General features: G+C 42.7%; 1 protein-coding gene across 1 annotated transcript; it reads right to left on the reverse strand.

Moving 5' to 3' along the window:
- Positions 1–4,546: 4,546 nt before the first annotated feature.
- Positions 4,547–22,164, reverse strand: TMEM154 (transmembrane protein 154). The gene is made up of 6 exons (XM_036383117.1): positions 22,035–22,164; positions 13,491–13,802; positions 11,766–11,793; positions 10,547–10,632; positions 9,034–9,094; positions 4,547–5,272 (listed from the first exon to the last, which is right to left on the reverse strand). Exons 1-6 carry the CDS (start codon positions 22,162–22,164, stop codon positions 5,257–5,259), a joined length of 633 nt encoding a protein of 210 aa, XP_036239010.1. The 3' UTR covers positions 4,547–5,256.
- Positions 22,165–24,476: the final 2,312 nt, after the last annotated feature.

The following is a 24,476-nucleotide window of genomic DNA, read 5'->3' on the forward strand; positions in this document are numbered from 1 at the left end:
TGTCCTTTGCTCTCCCCTCAAACCCCCTGCCAAGCCAGGTCTCCCACGACCCCTTCCAGCCATTTTTTAGTGGACATTTGAGGAGCCCCTGACCCCCTGTGGGTCAGCATGATGGTTCTAGGAGGAGCAGAGTGGGGCAAGAGAGAGTGTCTGGGGACAGGAGAGTAACTGTGTTACTCCCTAAGGTGGCACAACACTTTCTGGGAGTTCGTAGTCAAGTCCTCTTTTGCACCTCCCTTGAGAACTAGACAAGCATTGCCCCAAAATGCAGATTTCTAAGGCTGTACCTTAGACAAGTGCCTTGCTGATGTGCTGTCTAGGAAAGAGAGAGAGGGAGAAAGAGGTGGCTGGTTTCTGCCTGCTCATTGCTATGTTGCTCTCATACTGAGGTTGTTTGAACATTAAGAGCATTAAATAGAATAAACACCGTCTCAAGCTTTCTGGGTACTCCCCAGCCATTATACACCTCTCTCATGAAATTGTCTGTTGCAAAAATAGATGAAAGTAATGCTTTACTTTATTAATATTTTCTAATTCTCTAGTTGGAAATACATGTCTCTTTTTAATCTTTTTCTTCCTTTTCCCTTAAATCCACTGAAAATTACTTTAGCAGGTCTATCAACTTGGAGACTCTCATTTGAGTGTTTTAACTGAAATAACCTGAGAAATGATTCATCATTAAAGATGGCAACAGTCACCCAAGGACAAATCCTGGGAGTAACTCACTACTTTCCCTGGAGTTGGAATTGATCTATTGATATAAACAATCTGAAATATCCCAACAGAGACATAATGAAATATAAAGTCCCTCTCTTTTTTTTTTTTTTAGCCTTTTTAGAGAGCTGATGAGAGTAAGAGATCTATGTACCATATACAGCTGTGCACATGTTCTCAGGCCTGAGTGGCATCAATAACAAGTAATTAGCATCCATAGACTTGAGTGGATTAGCAGGACTGTGGAAAAAACAGAGCCTGCATATACTAAAAACTTTATTAGAACAAGCTGTTTAAAATCTCAAACTCTTATATACAATTAAGCAATATTGTGTCTTTCAAATATTTACATTACAAAATAATTTGAAACAGCTATTTGATAAAACTGTTGAATATACAGCAGTCTCACGCCAGAAAGGTAACAAAAGTTCAATTTAGGGTCCCCCAATGAGTTTAGCATTACAAAAAAATTATTTTTTTAATCTCAGACCAAGAGTTATCTACGAATCTATAACTTATGATTATGTGGAAACTAAAAGATTGTTCCTTTTTGCTGAGGTTAATATTAGGGCTGTGTGCTTTACAAGTGCAGGACTCTTATGGAATTAATTAGGTGCTGGTAGTATCAGCAGCCTTATGTTTGTAACTTTATGGAGGAGTTATTTCTGTTTTGTTAAGATACTGATTTTTAGCATATCTAGGAGAGGTGTTGATTTTTAATTACTCTTCTTATTACCTATGTATTTCTCAGACAAATCCTCCTGTGGATCTGTAACTTTTCTGCAGGACAAAAAGGCCTCACTCTGTAAATGAGATGTCAAATTGTCTTGAAGTGCTGGATAACTGCTGAAATTATTGAAGAAAATGGAAGAAGAGGTAGCAGTTCCTTCGGGATCATCACATTTGTGAAACATTTTAGAACAGTACATAGTGGGAGACACTTCCTGTTACCGTGCTTTTTCTCATTTTCTACTGAGGGATGATAACTTATCAGTTACTGGTAGATGTTGCAGGGTGATGGTGAGATGGGGTCAGATCAGGCTAACAATGAGGATATTACCACAGAGGCTTAAATACTCTGCAGTACACAGTGATAAAATAATTTTGAGAGTTTGCTGCTATCTTATCCGCTGTCTGGTTGCTCTTCTTTTTATTTGGCTCTTCTTTTTATATGGGTTAGAGGACCTGACTGTGTGAATGATTTAGGAAAAATGAAGGTGCATCAACAGAAGGTGTACAGTTAATACTTGTGAACTGGAATATTATAAAGTTTTGGCTGTATTAATGTAGGTGTGAAATGGCCTAAATCCCATGTAATTCAATCCACCCACGAAATTAAAGTACTGAGGCAAAACTGTGCAAAAGGAAACGACCAGGAACTGATGAAAAGTGTAAAAAAACAGGAGAGCAAGGGGCACATGGGCAAGCATTAGAGGGAAATACCAAATGGGGTAAGGGAGGAGAGGGGCCAAAGCAGTGCCCATGGTGCAGCTGCAGCCCTGAACATCCTTCACAGAAAGGCTGGGCTTAAGTGAGAGAGCAGGAGTTGGGCAGTGGCTGTGGCAAATGCAGACCTCAGCGTGAAAGTGATGATCAAAGAGAGAGACCAGTGGGGTGGCAGGGAGCAGTGCAGATGAATGAGTGATCCCCTCCTTAGTTTAGGGCTTGGGGAAGAATAAAAGTGATGTATCAATGCTCAGGAAAAAGAGAAATATTAAAAATTGTATTTGTCTAGTGCTGAGGGAAATATCCATAACTATACTGAAATGCAAATTGGTTCACCCTCGGTCTTGTTTCACACAAGGAGGACAGGACCTAATGACAGGTGAGATTTGATGGAATGGCACATTTTTCAATAGTAATGCAGCATATATTAAATCTAGACTTTTAAAAATCAGCAGATAGAGAAAATTTCTGTCAGAATTGACCAAGAAGTGCCAAAAGCATTGTTTTGTATTTTTAAAGGCCGAGAAAAGTTCCTGAAGAGGCAAATAAATTTTCTAGCATGCCAGAATTTAGACAGACTAAGTGACATGAATAATTATAAACCTTGAACCTAGACATTAGTTCTGGACAAAATTGATTTTAAAGCATTGTATAGAGATTGATCAATGACGAACACTGGAATAAGAATTAGTGCTTAATGGCACTAAGTTTACAGAAAATACATTCTCTCAAAGTAAACTTGAAAAATAAAATATATAAATGAAACTTAATTTCTGAGAAACTTATTTGGAGCTGTACAGCCTTTTATCTGAGAGGAGGACCATCTAGAATTAACATTAACCCCAAACCATCAACATCTACAACACAGGCTGCTTTCAAATGCTACAGCAAACTGAGTTGGTGCATTGCACTAATATCAAACGGGTCATCAGTGTACCAGAACTGAGTTAAGCCATACAATGATGCAACATCACCTTTGGGAGTTGGTTCATTTTCAAAAGAAAAAAAAAAAAAAGGCAAGGATTCCTATTCTTCATGCCCAGCTGTGCTTCAGGGAGAAGGCAGCAGCTGTTGGACACAGGACTGTGTGGACTGGAGCATGGTGTGGTGAGAGCCACTGCTGTTGTGAACTGCTGGGTCCCACTGGCTGCTCTCCAACCACACAGCTGGTAATGGTCTTAAAATACAGCCTTTTATCTTGTACCATTAAAAAAAACCCCAGTCTCTCTGTTTTGGGCATCTTCAGGTTACTGCTTTGCAAATTGTAGGACACCTAAGCAAAACATCTTTTTCTGTTGGAAAGAAGTAGCTAACAAAACTGCTACTGGAAATTATCTACTTCAATTAAAAAAAAATTCTAAATTTCAATCTTTCACTTTTTCTTCCCCTTGTGACTGCATTCTTTTAAACCAATATTCTACATGATGGGTTTACTGTCAGGAAATAGTGGAAGTGTTTAAAAAAAAGTTGTGAAAGATGAACTTAAAACACTTATTTCAAAGTTAAAAATCATCCAAACAGGAAAAAAAATTATTCTTTTAGGAAATTACTAATTAATTTTAATTCAGTAAGGAATTAATATGGTTAGATCTAAACATTTTTTCCTCTGTATTTTGACATGTCTTTAATTATTCACAAAGCTGAACCATCCTCTGTCAGCTGTTAGTGATACTTAGATGCCATCACAGAGGCTTGGGGCATTTGTTTTCTCTCTTTAATCAAGCTATGCATGGTAACTTATTAGTGATTTATTTGCAGGCAAAAAACCTGATCATGTTAAACATGTATTGAGTGGGAAGGTATTATATATTTAAATAGAATATGAGGATAGGTAGGACATAAGATATGGTAAGATATGAAACTGCTATTTTAAATAAGGCAAGAGAAACTTTGCCCAGACAAGGATCCATTTTTATGTGAGTTACATATTTAAGCTCTGATCCCTAAGAGACCTGCTATCTAAAATCAATGGACACCATTACAACATTCATATTCCCACCCTGAGGTATCCCAAGAGTCTGATTTTTTTTCATTGTAACTAAAAGTGACCAGGCACACTTAGTAGTCCTTGTCTTTCAGATATTGCAGCCTTAGTATTTAAAAACAGAAGGAGCAGAAAACCTCCTGTATCTGAAAACCTTGACCAAGTAGTTATGCATAACACATGCTTATCTAAATCTGTATTTAATGTGAATACTGAATTGTTCCATTTTTCAACCTCACTCATAAAAAAAAAAAAAAAGAAAGAAAGAAATGTTTTCAAGCTGAATATTCCTGAAGTAGGTGGTTAGAGAACAGCCCTGGGCAGGGAGAAGAGTTACACAGGGAGAGCTAGCCCAGGGCACTCATCTGTGGAGAAAAGAGACTAAAGGCAGTCTCAAAATAATACTTGTCACTTCTACAGGGCATTTAATCTGAAAACCAAAAAGCACTCTACAGAGTCTGTGCCCTGGCTGGGCTGCAGTCACTTCTGGCTATTCCTTTGAGAGGCTTTTCAGCTTCTGTCTGTCCTCAGAGCTGGTCTGTCAGTCCTAGCCTGGTACCTCCCCAACAGCAGTCCTGTGCAAATCATTGCACTGTTCAGAAAAAGCAAATTGAGAAATAAACACTGCATAAGCATGAGCTTCACATCCACCAAACCAGAGCAGTCCAGAATTATGGACACTGAAACAAACACCCACAAAACCAAACCAAACTGAAGAAACCCACCAAACCTGGAACAGAATTGGTTTTAAGTGCTGCACAATACACAACTGCAGAACTAGACAGAAATATGGACTACTTTGAGAACTTTCAGCAGGGGTAGAAAAGGGGTTTCTCTTGATTTGGGGTGAATCTCATTGCAAAAAGAATTTAAATGAGTCATTAATCTTGCTAGAGTGCTTTTCTTTTTTTTCTTTTTTTTTTCCCATCTTTTCTTCTTTTCCTTGGTGATGTTTCCTTTCTGAAGACCATATGAAGCAGAAGACAACAAAAGCATTTGCTTCTCTGGCCTTTTGAGATGAATTCTATTTAAATCCAGTTCTTCCAATATCTGGGGAATGATGAGCTTGTGTGCTGCATCCCTTTAGCCAGTTCTTTGCCATCCTGAGGACTTCATGATTCACCATCACTGTGTACATGTGGAAAAGAAAAAAAAACACCAGTGTCATGCTCTTGGGTTAGTTGTCTCAGCAGGAAATAACATGCAAGAGTGTCTCTAGAGTTCATGAGAAGGTGTTACCAGAAAATAAATCTGTCACTCATGTAATGGATGAACTGATGCTGGCAGCAAGGGCTGCTCTGATTCCTGTCAGATGGTTCATGGCTGCCCAGCACAGCCTTTCTCCTGCTCCTGGCTCTCTTTCCTCAGCTGAGGAAAACTTTTTGGTTTACAGCTGACCTTGTAACAGGTGCATTTTCTCTTTGTCCCACTGGTTTCTGCTCGTGGCTTGCTCCCTAGCACTCTCTTAATAATGTTTGGCTCATGCCAATGTTAAAAAATGTGACATCTTATATTGTCTGATTTGAATTCAGTCAGCAGGGATAACAGCGGGGTTTTAAACCACCTCTGAAGCTAAAAGGGCCACCTATAATCTTAATATTTTACATGTTTTCTTAAGTCTCTTGCAAATTGAGGCGCATCCTGGGAATGAAGTACTTCTTTCTGTACTGACCCTACCATCCACCCAAAACATTTCTCCGTAGGAAGGAGTCATCCTTTTTCAGACAGAAAGACAAGAAGGGTGCCCAGCAGCACCCAAGACAAACCAAACCTCTCAGGTGATAAAGCATAGGGGGACTGCTTGTACTCCACCCCCTACTATGACCCATGCTGTGAAGGGGACAGGCTGCATTTATTTTCTGGAACAATAAAGGTCCCTGGAGCAGAGATTGGTCTTTACCCCCTCGTGCCCCACAGATCATCAGCCCTTGCCTGCTGCCCCTGCACATGCTGCCTGCTCCCTCCTGCACGCACAGGATGGGAGCCCTGGCCGCAGGCAGTTGGGGGGGGGGGGAGTTGCAATTCTGTGCTCAGGCACAATCAGGATTCTAGCAGTAGCTTTCAAATGCAAGAGGTTTTGATTCAAATATACATATTTTGAACAGTGTATATAAATTTTGAAAATGTGTATATACATATGTTTGTAACTTAGCCTGCAAGGCCAGGGGAGGTGACCTCCACCTATCAGGGAGCCCAGGTTGTCATATCTTACTTCCTTTGCACAAATGTGCAGCCTTGATGCTCGTGAGTACAAATTTTACCATAATTATAGCTTTGTTTCATTTTATTTCTTAGTCTTGCCCTTTCCCTGCTCAAAAGAGCTGCTGAAAACATCTATTTATCTGTATGTAATTCTCTTTCTGACATTATTTATTCATCTAAAAATTTGGTTGGGAAAAGCAGCAGATCTTGGACTGATAAGGTTCAATTGCAAATAAACAGGAAATTTTTGTTTGTTTCCCATAAATCCCTCCACTTCAAATATCTTTTCACATTGAAATGAAGCATATTTCAAAATTTCATGTGAAATGAAATTTGAAGAAGTAGCCTTGGAGTAAGGGAAACATTCAACATAGAAATACTTTACCGCCACACAGTTCTGCTTGTCAAAAATTTTAAAAATTTTTATATTAAAAATACACTTACTCTGAAGAGTAGTTTTGAAACAACCTTCATTCTGAAAATGTCAAAGTGTCATTATTTAAATGTTTTGTCTCATATGTTTTCAAAATCATTCATAGTTCAAGACATTTGGGTCTTGATGAGCTCCCCCTCAACATCTTTGTGAAGCAAGAAAACACCACCTCTGTTTAGTGTGGCCTGAGATGTTTCCCATACTGAAATATCAATAAAATATGAAAAATAAATTACCCTAATTTTAGAAGAATTTTGCCCAAGCAAAGTAGTCTTTCAGAATCTTAAATTGAATCTAATATTCCTGCACTTTATATTCAACTAATATCCTTGTCTGAGCAGCTCTGAATGTTTTAGAGATAAATCTCCTATTTTTATTCGCATTTGCTTGCCTTTCTACAGTTTAGGGGCATAAATTTCTCTAATCTAGTCTGATTCTAAGATACCCTTCACAAGAAAATTTGCTTAAATAATGAGTGTGCCTTTTCTCTGACTGGAGCATACTTATCTGAACAGGGCTGCTTTTTTGTATCAAGGCTTAAGCCTCACTGTAGTGTTCTAAAATAACTCTATTTTACAGGTGGGGAGCTTGAGGTAGGGTGTAGCTCAAAGATGCCTTTTGATGGCCAGGAGAAAAATCCCCTTCTTCTGCTGAGGTTAATGCAAATCCAGTACAAAACCACTCCTTTAGCAAGGATGGTAAAATGTCAGCTCAAGCTGGTAGACCCTGATGGGGTTTTTTCCCCCTTAAAATGAACTGTTAAAGATTTGGAAAGTAAACTTGATGCTAAGGGTGGTGTTGTGCCTAAAAAGCCTTTTACAGTACGACTTCTGCCAGTGTTAGCCTATGGCTGAAGCATCCTTTGTGCTGTACTCCCTGCTATAGTCAGTGGTACACTCAGCAAATCTGCTTTTAGAGAACTGCTGTGCAGCTGCCTCCCCTTAACAATTTTCCCCCCTCTGAGTTATCATTCAGCAGCAGGAAGGGAAGACCCAGATGGCTAACAAATCCAGATCTTTTCCAGTTGCTAAGGGTAAAATTAATGTGCTTGCTTGCATCTGGAATCTAGGATCTAAGCCCTTTTTTTTCAAACAATCTGAACTAAATCAACAGCATTTATTTCACTTGCAATAGGTGTAAAAATAAACCTTTTACATACAAGTAGCTGTAGTGGACAAGCCCCATCCAAAGGTTCCTCTGAAACTGCAGCTTTGGAGCAACTGAGCTGTAAACTCTGCAGCAGTGGTGATTTAACATCCCTATTTCACTTCTGAGCAAGGAAATTCAGAAAAGAGGATTGGAATATTATGACAGTCTACTGCAGGAGGTGCAATTCTGCCAGAGGCATGGTCAGTGGAATTATCTGAGGCCATGGGAAGCAGACCTAGGTCCCCTCCCAGCTCCTGGCCTTGCCCGATTGCATCACTGCTTCCACTGCACCAGGGATTTCTTGGCACACAGGATGCCTTGTTTGTTATCATAACCTGGCACAGGGAAGCTGCTTTGCCCACTCCTCAAAATGCAGCTGCAACACAAGGGTGCAGGCAAGGGCAATGTACAGCCTCTTGTTTCCCACTGGAAACAAGAGCCAGAATTTTTAATTAGGGAAAATTGCAAGGGGTTTAGGAATTCTGGCCAAACTCCTAAGGAAACCGACCAGAAAGATTTTAAGTTTACAAGCTGGTCAGGACTGTGGTTTTGCATCCCACTGGGATCTCTGCTTGGACTATCAACTAGTGCCAGCTCTGGGGGAGTGCTGCAAGGGGGCACTGGGAAGATCCTTCATGTTTCTCATTCTCATTTTTTCCTTGCAGTCAGACAAGTCCCTGTCTTTCAGGTCACAGCTCCAGCCAAAACATCTGGCAGTGATTCCCAAGAACCTATAGGCACCAGGTGGCAGAGGGGAACTGGGTGCCTTTGCTGAAGGGAGCCAAGGACGCTATGCTGAATGCTTGTATTAACACCTTGGGAAACTGTGATTAAAGTCTGATCAGTGAGTGAAACTCCATCTGTGCCATCTGGTTGTCTGTCTTGCACCACTTTACAACGGTAAGATTATTTAGCAGTGCAGTTTACAGGAAGAGACCTGTTCAGAAATAAGAGTGTCAAGGCTTTAGTTTAAGTTGAAGTCAAAATTTCTATATATAAACATTTTAAAACTTAAATGGACCAAAGAATAATTCTATAATTACATACAAAAAAATTAGAATGACACTGACCATATTTCTTCAAATAATAGAATGAATTAAAGTACCTTGGGTTGGCAATTGATTCTTTTTCTTCTTCTCTTACAGTAGGTAAACATTCACAGTCACCTGGAAAAGGGTAAGAAACAAGACTATAGTTACTCTTGGCAGTTGTTCTACATTTATTTCAAAAATCCATGAACTTTTATCATGCAGTCACTCTAGAATACAGTTCTGCAGATTCACTTCTGCACCCTTTCATCTGCAGGGTCCCCATAGCATGAATCTTACACCTCCTTCCTTTGATAGGTGGTGCCGCAATTTATTTATTTTATATGTTCCAGTTCTCTATGTACACCTGTACATATGAGCTACTTTTGAGCACTGTCTCCTGCACACTGCCACAGGGAGAGTTGTTTGTTAATCTTCCACTGCTGACAGTTGTACCTATGCCTTATAGTCCAGCTGGGAATCTGGGGCTGGAGTTTAGGGAATGCTAACACACATACACACATGAAAGTATGTAAAATACTTGCTTCCTTCTCTCCACAAAATTTTAAAATATATTTTATAGCACTTTTTCTCCATGTAGTACAGTTAATGTCTCTCTTTCACTACTGCCACTTAGCACATGTTTTCTACAAAAGCTTTCAGACTGAGAAGGTCAAAACCCCATCATGTGGAGCACTGTGCTAATGCAAAGAAATGCTCCAGAGAGCTTTATGTTCTGAAAAACAAAGCATGCCTAGTAGGTCAGGCAAATGAGCCATTTGGATAGAAGGCAAGGGATCAGGAATGAAAAAAATATCAGTGTTTCAGCATTTCCTAGCCAGTGAAAAGCTGCTCATGGATCAAAATCAGGCCTTGGTTAACTCATGGCTTACTGAAGACCTGCATTTTTTGAGGAGACCCTGGAGGGACAATGCAGACCCCTTAGAGATTTTGACTGGGGAATTCACCTGGGAGAAAAATGGGGGGAAAATGCAAGGTACTCTTAAGTAACTGAGAAGGCAGCTGAAGATGCTGCTGCTGGTAGTTACTTTATGTTCTAATTGCTCCATGTACTGATAGCCTTGAAGGGAGGGGAAAGGTGAATATGAAAGGTATTCATAGGCTCCTGGCAGCAATTTTAAATAAATGGTGGTCTGAACTATGAGCAAATGCATATTTCTTCTACAATACCTCAGTGTGGAGCACAAAAGTGTAGAAATTCTGGAGACTGAAAGGATTAGATGCTTCAGAGAAGCTAATATTTAGCATTAAAATGTGTATTTAAAAATATAAATAACATTCACAGCTATCAGTGTGTTTAATAGAAATGCCTACTGGAAACTGAAAACATTTATGAGATTCTATCACATATTAAAAATAAACTCCCACACAAACTAAAATACTCCTCTGAAAAAATCTACCCCTGACATTTGTTCAGTTATTTTAGTAGGAGGGAGTCAAAAGCACAACTAAAAATGTTGTAGGGAAAGCAGTGATATGCATACAAAACACCTTCCACTGATTTCCTCTGCATGGGATCTATGTCAGCAGGCAAGAGAGAGAGGATGGAGTAGAGGGGTTACCGTGTACCATTTTTGTTCATGCTGTTCATCCATTTATCAAGCTCTTCCATTTCTATCTCCATAACAGAGGGCGTGTCTTCTTCAAAAATTGGACTTGAGAGAAGAGAGGGGGGAAAAAGTATTACACAAAGTGCTTAATTCAAACAGCTTACAATGTAGTGATTTTGTATGACTGTTTCTAATTCCAGAGACTTGTATTAACTCTGGAAAGCCATCCTAGCCCAGTAATCTGAGGAGATGTCAGCCCAGTGGGTGTGAACCAAGGGGTCATGAACAGATGCAAGGGAGTGGCACTGAGATGCCAGCTCTGGGCAGAGGTAGGGCCAGCTGAGACACAACACAGAGGGACTCAGTGCAGAGACATGCCAGAGCACAGGATCATTGCAGCTTCTTGAAAACTGTCCCTGCTGTAAATAGAAAACTAAAAAAAAAAGATGGTTTGTCCCTACCCCTTCTGGAACACATGACAGAAGTGCCATTTCTCCAGTGCTAAAAGCTGAAGGCCTAAAGTTTCATCATAGCTGTGACTGACATTTGCAGTGACTTCAAAAGGAAAGGTCATGAGAGCTGTGTTTATTTAAATGCCTCTGCTTAGTTTCCTTTTGCTTACCATTCCTGCAGTCATATGATAGAAAATATGTTTTCAGAAAAAAAACCACATTTTTTTCCCTCATAGAGCCAATTCGTGAACTTTCAGCATTAATTAGCAAGATGGAGATCAATAAAAGGCAACAATAAAAATTATGACTCTGAGAAGAGCCATGCAGCTTCTGTCTTGTTTTCCAAGCATCTAAGGCATTGCTCCTGTGGCAGCCAGGCAAGCCTTTCTGCCTTAAGAAGATAAACTTGAAAAACAGGGGAGCAAGACACAGAGCTTATTCTGAATAGCAAAAGCCTGTGATGAGCCTGGGAACTGATCCCCTTTGCTCATGGGGCACCTTGTACCACTTGTGGTGCTTAAGAGCAGGCTCAGTGACGTCTGTGGGCTGTGGGTGTTTGTGGGGCAGCCCTTGCCTCAGCCACCACTTACTCCTGTTCTCCTGCTCTAGTCTTACACTTCAGCCACATACTGAAGTCACACTTTATCCACCTGTTGAGATTGCTGGTGTAATTGATGGCAAAATGAAATGGTGTTTAATGTACAGCTATATTAAAAGAGGCAGTGAAGGAGACAAAGGTTAGAATAAAAGAAATTTTTTAAAAATAATGATATTCATAAAATTTACCTTTTTACATTTTCACTTCCCAGCTCATCTGAAAAAGAAGAAAGTTGGTGTTCATAATTCTGTGTGATATTTACCCATTGTGTTTACAGGGTCTGGACTGCGTGCAAGCCTTGAATAGGGTCAAGTGAAGCAGGTTGCATTTTCAAAAGGCATAAAAACTAAATTGCAGATGAAGACAAAACATCTTATCCTGTTTGCAATTTTCAGAGGAACCCATTCTTTTGAATCTAAAAGCATCTCATTATTAGCTCAGCCTTGCTGGGAGGAAGCCCAGTGCTGGTGTTGCAGTGGGCAGGACAGGGCAGATGCCCACTTCCTGCAGCAGAACAGATGTGCTGAGGGAAATGGTATCCTGAAAAGGAACCACTTCTGCAAAAAAATTGTTTACTAGGAGCATTGAGACATTTTGCTACAGATTACACTTGGGCAATTCAGCTCTGTCTGGAGACTCTGGGAGCTGCTCATGGGGAGAAGGGAGTTGGACTGCATGGCAGATTAGTTCTCAGTTAGGCAAATGAAGCTGAACTAGCTAGATGTCAAAAGGGATCCAATCTACTTATGACTCCAAGACAAAGTAAAAATGGAGGGGGGAAATGGTGTCACAGACATAATTCTGATAAATATCTTCACCTCCAGGAATCAAGTGACTGAAAAACCTGACTTAAATCACCTTATTTTTAATTCATTGCTGCCAGCAGGTGATACCTCCCAGTTGTTCCAGCACATTCCCAGACTGCAGAGCCACCCCAGAACCACAGAGCCATCTGCTCCATCCTTGAGGATGCTCAAAATCCCAGCTGGCACAGGGCATGAGATCCTAAGATTGTGTTCCTGAAAGGTACCACCTTTCCTAACTCTCTGAAGAGTGTACCTGCATTTCAATCATCCAGAAACAGGCAGGCAAGTGGGTGCCTGGTTGCACATTCATAGTTTGTTAGAGGGAAACCCAGTGACTGGGCAAATACAACCTAAAAATGTGCTGAAAACTTGACTTTAAATCTGTGTTGAATGTCTGCAGGCTGATGAGCTGACAGCTGCACTCTGACCATACAGATACACTTATATGACCATCTCAGCATTTCACTTTTCAACTATGTGGTTTTATTATGACACCTCAGTTTGTTCTCCTGTGGTTTGACACTCCAAGTTACCAATTCCTTTGTTAACAGATCACAGCACCTTCCTGAAGCATTGCTCACCCTACTGCAGCACCCAGGCAGTCTGACCTAGCTCATTTGCTGTGATGTCTTCATAGCAGCCTCCACCCCATGCAATCAGGATTCCTTAAAATTGTTCCTTATAATGATTTTTCTTGATCTTATTTTATTGAAGCTCCAAGCAGCTTTACCTTGTGGGCACTAAGAGCAACAGAAGCAGTAATTTCACCTTGCCTAAAGTTGTTGAGCATAAAGACAGAGCAAGCATTTGCAGCCACAGTTATATCTCTGAGCATTCTCAGCATTTCCAGGAGCCAGAGATTGGTGCCAGGGCTCCCATGGGTGTGTCAGCATGACCAGGAGGTGCCAAGAAGCAGAAGTAGCTCCTGCCCAAGGAGAGGTGTGTGGCCAGGTACTGCTGGCTGGGGAGGATCCCTCTCTTACTTGTCAAACATGCAACTACAGTCAGAGAAGGGCATCCTAAATGTGGCACCCTATCCCTTAATGATCTGTTAATGTTGAACACATCCTAGAAACAGCCTTTTGATGCACAAGAAGACAAATTTACCTTGCTTGGACTTTTTCCTTTTATGATGCATTACAAAAAATGTGATCAATAAAATCAGCAGGACCAGCAGCGCCACAGGGACAACATATATCAAGATAGACTGTTCTGTTTCTTCTAGGCTCTCCTCATCATTCACAGCAATCAGTTCAGTACTTGGAGAGCTCTGTGTATCAAAGCTGCTTTCAGTAGTGCTTGCAGTTACAAGTACTGGCTCATGGTCATCCACGGCCGAAGGGCCCGTAGCAGGAAGATGTGTCGCTGTGAAAGTGGGCAATATCATTGATCCATCTCCTGATCCATCATTTCCAGCATCTGTCAAATATATGAGGACAGCTTAACATTTTAAGAGTTTCATCAGTGAGCCACAGTGTACAACTTTAGTATTTACTTCCCATTTGATGTATTAAAAAAGCCTAACAGATGCCTCAAGCACACTGATTGGAAGTCTTGGGCATTGGATGTAAAATTAGATCTCAACTTTATCACAAAATCTTACCAGTCATGACTACGTTCTTCAGCTGACTTTTCCTGGGACACGTCAGCGTGTGTGATCTGTCTGCACACAGCTGCCTTGCACAAACAGACTTCTTTTGCTGCACGTTGGCATCCGGTCTTGCTCGCATGAGAAATTATTCTGCTTCTCAGTAAACCACACCAGCCTGTTTTGCTTCCCAGTCCTGGCACATATGTTCCTCCCCTTACCCAAGGAGTTAGGTACCTGCCTTCAGGGAGACCATTGTCCCTGGTTCACCAGTTCCTTTAGTTCACTCATCTCCCTGTTTTTGTACCTTTCTCAAATTTGTTAAATTTGTCTCACTGTGAAAAACAGAGTTGGTGAGAGGAAGTCTGAAGGATGCAAAAGCTGCTGACTTCCCCATCTGAGCGGACTAGAAGAGGTGTTAGTAACGTGGGGACCTCACTGCATACAGGTCCAATGAACTGTTCCTCTGACTGATTCTACAGGCTGGCTGAAGGAGTGTGTCGCAAAGCATCAGTGCTGGATATTCCCCATGAGTGCTAAGACTGGGGGTTTTGAACTTTGATCTCAGTTCTGGTTTCAATTATCACTCATTTTGCAAGAAAAATAGCTAAAATTGGCTGTGTCTGTAATAGTGAAACAAGTGCTTTTTGTGTGTTTACATAAGAGTCTATTGACTGTCTCAGAGTTTAAAAGCTTTAAAGAAGTACAGCAAATTCTGGGCTGATGCTGTATTCTATATGGATGCCAAAATCCTGTTGTAGCCAAAGGTGCAAGAATCAGCCTTTATCTAAATTACAGCAGAAAGGCCTCCAAGAATTTTCTTGGCATGAAATGAAATGATAGGGTTTTTGTGTTATCTGCCCTTTCAGATACAATGCCAGCATGGTGCACATCTCATTTTGTGCAATAAAACAGGATGGAATTTTTTGACTTTTGCAATTACATGTTTCTCCTCATTCTTGCAAAGTGCTGGGCAGCCAGAGTTTCCACAAGAGTTAGCAAGAGCTTAAGGTTTTCAGCACCTCAGTGCTGGCATTTGCAATCTCACAGGACTGGAACCAAAAGTACTTAGCATTTTAAATGCTTTTGTAAACACATTAATCTTCATAATGGCCCTGAGAGATGAGCAGTTATCATCTCCATTTTACAAATGAGGAATCAGAAGGACAGGGATGCTGTCCTTCCCAGGGATGCCAAGTGAGAGAGAAAAACCTGGGATTAGAGCGCTATCTCTTGCTTAATCCAGTCTGCAGCATCTCCCACCAGATTTGTCTCAAAGATGAGTATTTCATGAGACTGTATTCAAAGAAACCCAATTTCAGATGAATAAAATTATTTGAGTGTGACAGCAGTGTTTTATCCAGATTTTTATGCTGCACATACCACACAGGCATCTGATTGTTTCATCCTTTCCTAAAAACTAGGAGAGAATTTGAATACTTAATGTAATACTGTGAAGGTCACCAGACTCCTGCAGCACAACAGGACAATGAGAATGATAGCTCTTCTGTGGCAAAGCACTTTGTATCAATAGTCTCTGTCTCTTCTGTATTTAATATTTCAATCCAGAGCAAAACCCTATCTCTGCCTCCCTTGCAGGTAACGACCCCCTTAGGTGTGTGCTGCTCCACCCCTCCCCGTGGTCTGCTGCCTGTCCTTAATCTTATGGCAGAGGGCAGAGGGAAAGCTCCTCTCCCTTATTAGTTTGGCCGTTTGGCTTTTCTTTCCCAAGGCAGTTTGTAGCTCCCAGTGCCTGCAGCCAGTGCATTGCAATTGCTGCTGTGCAGAGCGGCGAGGCAGCACGAGAGATGTCTGTGCTGCAGGCTGTGACACGATGGACTGTGCCACGGGCAGAGCTGATGGCCTGCCACAGCCTCGCTGAACCTCCTCCATGACCTTGCTTTCTTTTCCTCCTCTAGCCATTGCCCTTGGAACCCATTGCCTGCCACATTTGATATATTGAGAGGGACAAGCCTGTTGCTTAAAATAGGGAAAGGGTGTGGAGAAAATACCTTGCTTTTCATTAATTCGTAGAGCTAAAATGGATTTTTCAAATGTCTAAAGCATGGTGTGGCTTTAAAGCAAACAGTCACACCTCATTAACTGCAGTGACAAACTTTCAGCTGCAGAGTATGCTGTGCTTGATTTCTGAGAGAGATTTTTCCAGTATCTCTGCCGCTTTGCCTGGTTTTGAACTATGAAGCAGACTTCAAATCATTTGTGTCTCAGTGAAACAGAATTACCTTTTCTAGTCTCTAGGCAAAGAAAATGGCAAATCACAGAGAGTGACCTTGCTGCCATGTATTTTTTTCACTTTGCATAAATCCAGGGACAAAACAGCATCTCTCTGGGAACACCATTTCCTCTTACAGAGTTCTTTTCTCTGAGTGAATTAAATACATCTTTCAGCAAAAGGGCAGCCAATTGCACAATGTTCTTGCAAGGACATTGCTCTTATTTCCTGCATTTTACCTGCTGCCTCAACACATCCCGCTCCCCCGTCACCTCTGAGGAGCAGAGCTCAGCCTCAAGGGACGCCTCACCTGTCACCCAGCAGTTGCTCTCGCTCTCAGGCCACCCACACATCACCTTTTTTACACACAAGTGGGAAAGCACAGCCTGCACCTGGGCTGGCCCAGAGGCTCGCATAGGGAAGGATCTGTGCCTCCAGTCTGGCGGGGACAGTCGGGCTCAGGCCTCCCAGTGCAGCTGTAGCGCCTGCCACAGCCACAGCCCAGTGAGACACAGGTGGGTGACCTCAAGACCTCAAGTTGCTATTTGTCATAGTGTTTCAATTTAAAGTGCTCAAAATAGCAAGTGGGCTGTGCTGCAGCTGGCCTGGGTGGCTGTTTGGTGGGGTGAGTTACAAGGTTTGGGCATTACAAGGTTTGGAGCAGGGCAGAAGAACATCTGAAAGTTGGAGATTTTGTGAGGTGCTGTTCAAACATTTTCTCCATGCAGATTTACAGTGATAATTCACACCATGAACTGTCTTGTCAGCTGTGGTTTCATCTTGCAGACATCTACTAGCTCCCTGCAAATGGGAATCTTACAACAATACGGCATGACATCCAGGATGGAAAAGCAAAGCCAGTGAAGTGGAGCAAAGAGCAAGTCACATGTGACCATAGAGATATCTCCTTGACTTTGCAAAGCCTGCGCCCTTTCCCTTGTTGAGCTCAGCCTCATGCTGTTGGCTACTTCCAACATCCATATACTCATCCCTCTGCACATCTTGTCCAAGCAGCAAATGCTCATACAACGACCACATGGGCTTCACCTTTGTCTGGACCACCTGGGGCATGAATGCTGGTGACTTCTTCCTGTGTAAAGGGAAGTGGATGGGAACACAACACAGCTTCAGCCCAGCCTGTATTGCCACTTCCCATGCTTTCAAGAGAAGGAGAGGGGCTGGCATGCAGCAATCCACCCTGAGGGGAAGGTGGGCACAGCTGGAACTGGAAGCTAAGAAGCTGGAGCTGGAAGTCAGTTTATATCTTGTATAAATGAGCTTAAACTGTTGTTTAAGGGTTCCCCAGTTGAGGTATTAGAGAATCTGTAACTCAAGACACCAAAATACTTGAGCAAGCACTAGCAGCCTCTCATAAAAGGTTCAATTAACAGTTCTTACAATTATGAAAAAGCTATGTCCCTGTATGCAGATACTATGGTATAAGGTATTACTCAAGATTTTTTACTTTAAAAATATGCTTGGGTCACTGATAGACTTTGCTTGAATTTTGGAGGTGCTCCCAAACATGCTTTTCATGGGGGAGAGAGGCAATTGAATATACCAAGTGGTTTTACAGACTGTAGTCCAAAAAATTATGTCTCAATCAAACAAACAAAATTTCTGTTGTTGCAGCATTTCTACCTCTGTGCTGCAGCACTCAGAGGTGTTGATATGGGCTCCCTGATGAAGTAAGCAGGCAAACAGGTTTCTGAATTCACTTGGATGTGAGGCAAAGGGAAATAGCAAAGGAAAACAGCTGGCAGTCAGCACATTCAGTTTTGTTGTAGAACCATCAGTCTCTCTGCTGCCTTGCCATCAGACTCAAGGACTGGGTTCTCTCAAGGGAATTTTTCAAATTACACCAGAGTGCCTACTGACAGAAGAAAAAGCAATGAGCTAGAGAAAAAGCAAGAGCTATGTCAGTGGTATAGCTAGGCTTATTAGTCTGAAAGGAAAATTTTTATATCTCCAAACTTTCCCATAAGCTATAAAAATGCAGTGAAAGGAAGGCTCACGAGAAGGTGACAGAACAAGAAAAGGCTGTAAAGCTGGAATAAAGTTACTATATCCTATATCATTCTGCTCCATGCACACATTCTGTTGGTGGTGTAGTCATACCACTCCTCACAGTCTGTGTGATCCTCTGGTGTATTGCTTGGCTCATCCCTGCACTGTTCCACCCTCCACATTTCAGGTTGATGTAAGAAGGCTGTTCCTTGCCGTGGCCAGGACTTGCCCAGCTGCCTGTTGTGGCAGGTCTTGCCTGTCAATCTGGCTAGAAGAGGAATCCTTAAAAGCCTGCAGGCTAGCTGTTGGGAGCATACACTCTTCTGATGAGGGAGCACAAGCATTTCAGGGTGGCTAATCTGTAGACAAGATCCTATTAAAACGAGGTGCTTAGAAAGCGTTATCTAGGTACAACCTGAAAGAGGAAACAACTGTTTAAGCTCATTTATACAAGATGGAAACTGCTTTTCCTCACTGTATTTCTATCCAGCTGAAGTGCTGCATTAACAGGCAGCACTGCAAATTCAGTCACACGTTAGAGTCAAACTGTGAACCTGTAGTCTCATTGCTCACCCCGAGTACTACAGGCTTTCCAGACCAATTTATGCATTTAGTTGCTTCTGCCTAATCTGATGGCCTTCTAGCTCTGCATCTGTGATACTCCTGCGACCTCACTGTGATGCAAACCTCTCAGTGCTTCTTGCTCTCAGGAGGACCCTGAAATTAAAGATTCAAAAGCTCCGGAGGCTTTCCAGCTATCATAAAATCTCTTGAGGGAAAAGAGACTGGTGTCACTGACTGAAAATTAGTATACAATCTTGCTGATGTAAATGAGAGATTTTCTGAAATGTTCCTGAAGCAGTTGAATAAAACAGCAGAATATTTGTGTGTGTGGCTAAAATGGAGGAATGGTGGTAAATACATAGGAGGAGTCGATGTGTTCAGTAAAAAGGATATTTCATCTGCTTTTTAGGGCACTGCACTTTGGAAAGAGAAAATGTAGCAAATCCTCATTTCTACATTGTTGCTTTGCTTTGCTAGAAAATTTTAAAAGGTGATTGTAACAGGTTCAAACCCATTCTCAGTTCATTACTCGAGGGGGGAACAGGTCAAAATTATTACTCCATTAGAGACCTGGCTTTGCAGGGGAGGCAGCCTAAAAGACCCTTCTCTGCCAGAAGAGAGTCGCTGCCTGTGCTCATGGTACAAGCTGCTGAATATCTGGATCTTTGATAGCAGTGTTTCTTTGAATGACAATTCAAAACAATAGCACAGAGACAGACAAAATAGAGCACTACCTGCAAGCACCCCAGCTCTTCCACTTGGTGATATTACATGTTTTACTGCTCCTCTCCCTCACACATTTTCTTGCTCCCCATGTCAGACCGCTTCGGCTGCAATTTCCCACCTGTTTCACTGAGCACAGTGGGAGATGGCCTAGCCTGGGAAATGACTCAAGGATCAGAACATGTTCCTATAAGCTATAGTAAGGGTCTTAATGCTTGTTACTAGGGCCAGCACACACACCTAGGCAGGTCTTCAGGGCTGCTGCAAGGCTGAGCAGTGAGTATCATCCCCTACAGTAGAGATGATGCCCTGCACTGTTACCTGTAGGGCTTCCTGACTGCATTAAAGCAAGGGGAAGGGAACTGGTGCAAACCCCAATGTCCTCTCAGTATGGAGCTGGGAGAAGGCCAGCACCCAGAGCTGAGACCTCAGGAATGCTCTTAGAGCTACTGAATTAGAGTGATTGTAGCATCACAGGGAGAAAAGCATCCATAAATCATAATACAAATGGCAAGGCTAGGCTTTTACGAGGTTCTGGCATGGTATGGGAACAGGACTTATAAAGACTTTAATCTGTCTGTGCTGCAAGATTTAATCATACTCTGTTTGCCTATTTTCTGAATGGTCTCTAGACAGTACACTGCTTAAAAGGTGAAGACTGTGTCTGGCAAAAGGTGAAAAAGTTCCCTTAAAGGTCCTGCCTTGTTGATCTGTGAGCAAGGAAGGATGAGAGCAAAGGATCTCCCTGAGAGGCTGCCCTCAGCAGAGGGGCTCCTGACCCACCAGTGCCTGTGAGGTACATAAGCGCTACATAAACCTTCCCCCCATCAGTTTTATTTCCCCCCCAAGGCTCAGGTTCACAATTTCCCTGTCCCACCCACAGTCAGAGTAAGCCCCCAGGTACATTTTGGAGCTGGTTTAATAAGCAAAAACTGCCTTTGTATGGGGAGCAAAGGTGGGTGCTCTATTCCGCTTCCCTTAGGACCGTGGATTGGCTCTGTAGAGTCAGAGCTGACAGGGCTTGGGGAGGGCTCTGGCAGGACTGACTCACTCCCAGAGAGGAACTGTTCCAAAATCAACCAGAATTTGAAGGTGGACCTACTGGTAGGAAGTGGGAAGTGTCACACACCTGGTGTGTGACATCTGTCTGGTGCTTCCAGCAGTCCCTAATGCCCATTGCAGAGAAGGGCAGAGTGCAGCCAGTCATGAGCTGAGGGACCCCGGGCTAATATGTCCCCCCCGCCCCATGGGGACGTGGTGATGAAATCATAGCACTCAGTACCCTGCACATGAGCTAGAGAAGCAGGAGCCTGATCACTCTGCATTGCCTTCATGTCTTCATTCTTCATTGTACTCCTCCATTTCCCTGGGACCTCTGTTTAGCTCTGCCCATGGCAGGATTTTTGTTCCTCTGACTGCTTTGATTCTGAGCTGCACTCAGTGCTTGCAGCATATTTTCCTAACGTGTCTGCAATGCAGCAGGGCTGTAGTAACACAGCCAAACCCAAACCATTTTATACCTCACTTAGCTCGCTTGTACAGCTAAGCAAGTCTCCTAAGTGCAAGCAGATCAGCAGCACGCCAAGAGCCTGCAGCCCAGCTCTAACCCTGCTTAGAGTACTGCTTTTCAGGGAAAAAGCACTCACACCAAAACACCAATTCCAGCAGTGCATTTTAGGACATTAAGAGAAGTCCAGTAATGTCTGAGAGTGACCATTCTTTCCCTGCTTTCTCAAGAGCTCTTGCTCACTACAGCAACACAGAGGCAGCAAACACTTCTAGTCTGTACCAAGTCATTTTGGCAGGGATTTGTTTGACCCCAAAAGGCTTACAAGCACTACCTCAGCAAGGTTTCCCTACAAGAGCTGCCTGTCATATTCAGCTGCTGGCTGCCAAAACACCAGTGGAACCAAGAGAATCTCTGCAACGACAGCCCAGTGCCTCAGCATTTTGTCACAAGCTGCTTTTCCACTCATGGTTCTTCTCTTCAGAGGGTCAGAATCTAAGTCCATGGTGCTGGCCACTTTTTTCTGCAGCTGAGAGTTCAAAATATTTGTCTCCGGAACCAGCTGTTCCTTTGTTAAACCAGTTTCAGTGCACCGGGGCTGCGGAAATCGGCAGTCCCTGTTTGAATGGAAGCAGTGCTTTGCCTTTAACTTTGCTATTAAACACTGATGGTATGGGTGTGGGGTTTAAAAAAGCTTAAAAAATAACTAAAATTAGGAGCAACATGCCTGGTAGCTCAACATGGAAACTCCCGTTCTCTACACACCTGCAATTTAGGAAAAGTTTGCAATTGTAGGATTTGTTTGCTGCTGTTCGGGGATAGGTCTAAGGGGAAAAAAAGTCAAAGCTTTGAAAAAAAGAGGCAACTGGAAACAGAGAGGGTAAACACAGCAAAAATCAGCAGAGAACAAGTCCCCACAGATCTCCTCCCTGTGCTCAGTTTGGAGGGTGTTGCCCTCCAACTTGGTCCCATTGCTGCAGGCAAGGCACGCGGTCCCACCTCGGCAGGGAAAGGCGCTTTCCTACTCACCAGAGGCGGCAGATCCCGCAGCCAGCGCCAGGGCCGAGAGCAGGGTGAGGATCCCGGGGCTCCGCATGCTGCCCCGGCAGCGCTCCCACCTGAGGGGCGCTCCGGCAGCCGCCCTGCTGCACCCGAACATCTACATTTCCTGCTTCCTGCCGGGGAGCATCTGAGCTGCATTTCTTCAGGAGATGGACTCTCTTTGATGGGTTTTAGGAAGTGATGTAATTCCGTCTGGGCCTGTCAAGTGAGCAATGATTGCAAAAGAAAGAAGAAAAAAAAAACCAGAAGTTGCTCTTCAGGCACACACTTGACTGAGGCACCTTTATGCTGTAGGTGAGAGAGCTCCCGCTCTCTTCCTCTCCTTTCACTCCTGACTTTACCACCTTCTATCTTCATCTACACACAGTGCCACAGATCATACAAATACAGATCAGACACAAAACTTCATATATGTATGTTAGCAGGAAGGTTTTATGTCACTTTTCAGGGTGGTTAAGCAAGAAAATTTCAATTGTGCCTCCCCTCCTTCCTTGGTTTTCAAGCTGTAATTCTCCCCACATCGGGGTGGGAGACTGCATACATTTACAGTCCCAAAAGGCAGTCCCCAAGTGGGCTGTCTTCAGCAAATGGGATGAATGGCTGGCTCTCTTAGGAGCCTGTAACTGACTATTCTGGGCTGGTTCGTGCAGAGGAAGAGGAAAAAGCAGAAAACCACATAATTTTTTTGTTATGAGCAGGTGGCTTAATGAGCAAGTGCTGAGACACTGGTGTGATGATGGCTGCAGATGACAGGGGACAGAAGGTTTCAGTCTCCACCAGGATGCAGGGCCTGGCATGGGGGCCCGCAGTGCCACAGTTGTGTGAAGTGGCAAGGGGAAAGTAATCCTGCCTCCCTTCCTGACTCCTCTTTATTTTTGCTCCCCCTTGGCAGTCTCTGTCTGGGTGTGAAGACCTTGGCTGTTGCCCCTCCAAACACTGCCGTGTCCTCTGTTCCCACCACCCCATCACTGTCCACACGCTCAGAAACATGTAAGAGCTGGCCAGGGGCTTCCACGTGTTTCCTGTTGGGTGGCGCTCTGTGGGTAAGAGCAATGGAGAACTTAAAAATTAAACCAAGCATTTTCAATCTTCTTGCTGTATAAGCCTAGACAGGGCTCAGGATTTGGATCTGGATCTAAACCACACATGTACCCAAGCTGGGAGAGTGGTTGGATCATAGAATTGGGTTGTTCCGCTGTAGAAATAAGTGCTAGGTCTAAAATTAATCTCTCTGAGCTGAGGAGAGTTTGCACTCCAGGTTTTACTCTGGAGTATCCCATGTAAGAGCCATTTGAAATACTTGCATAAAATTTTCCAGTAGTAATCTAAGAAAGGAGGGTTGAATGGTGACTGTGTAGGAGCTTCATAGTACTTTGCCTAGACATCAGTCTGTCAAAATCTGATTTCTGGTCAGAATTTGTTGAGTTCTGGAATTTGTCAAAGCTGGTGAATCTTTCTGTTCAGATTGGTGGGGAGTGATCAATTGCTGCTCTGCTTCTCCAGCTAATATTTTTTCTTAACACACTGATGCTTTTATAGGTCATCAGTTTTAGGTTATTTAGCTTGAGTAGCTGAGAAATAGGTCAGTGGTTCGTTTAATGACCAGCTTGTTGATAGATTTAAGCCCCTTGAATAATACAGTTAACTAAAAATCTGAACTGGTTGCTTAGTATTGGCAATGTATGTATATCATAAAATAGTTGGGGGAAAAGCAAAGTTGCAACATTTGCACCTACAAGTAGATAAAGAGGAGCTCTGAGTTTTGAATCCACTGCACTGACCAACAAATCAAATATTTCTAGGAGATATTCTTTAATATGATGTCAGAGTCATACACAATAACACTTATCAGACACAAGTGTCAGACGTGAAACTTGCCAATACTTTTAAGATTTTTCCATTAAAAAATGACAGAAACTCAAAGGATTAGTAATAGTGGCTAATTGACATAGACTGTTTTAATGATGGAAGTCCAGAAATTGAGGCTACTCATCTGTGCTCAGAGGTGATTTTGTCTCGTCTGGCAATAAGAAAACTGATAATGGGCTGGTGGCCAGCAAAGGCAAAGCCTGTCTGTGTTTTCAGGAGCAGAGTCTCAAATCCCAAGGCTGGCACTATTGTCCATCCTCAGCTTTCCTTGAACTCTAGTCAACAGTAGGCAAAGTCTTACTATTTAACAGTATTTTCGTTGTTTTAATGTACAGAAAAGATCTGCTGTACTCCTTTCTATTTCTTCCCCATTTCCTTCCCAGCTTTGCCACTCTAATACCACATGGGCTGCACACATGTTCCTCTGATTTGTCCTGCCCTGTATATTTGTGGTTTTGCCCCATTGTGTAGACTCAGCCCAGCTCGCTCATCCATTACAAAAACATAAACATAGAGAGAGAAACTGGAAGGGAAAACAGG

This window comes from Molothrus ater, chromosome 4, assembly GCF_012460135.2.
Source record: "Molothrus ater isolate BHLD 08-10-18 breed brown headed cowbird chromosome 4, BPBGC_Mater_1.1, whole genome shotgun sequence".
In the NCBI taxonomy this organism is placed as follows: Eukaryota; Metazoa; Chordata; class Aves; order Passeriformes; family Icteridae; genus Molothrus; species Molothrus ater.

Bases quoted from the DNA above. Each gene is read 5' to 3' on its own strand.
- TMEM154 (XM_036383117.1), bottom strand. From the start codon at position 22,164: ATGTTCGGGTGCAGCAGGGCGGCTGCCGGAGCGCCCCTCAGGTGGGAG. The intron at 10,633-11,765 runs GTAAATTTTATG...TCTTCTCTCAAG, and splicing joins GGAAGTGAAAATGTAAAAAG to TCCAATTTTTGAAGAAGACA. The intron at 9,095-10,546 runs GTACACGGTAAC...ACCCTTTTCCAG, and splicing joins GAACAGCATGAACAAAAATG to GTGACTGTGAATGTTTACCT.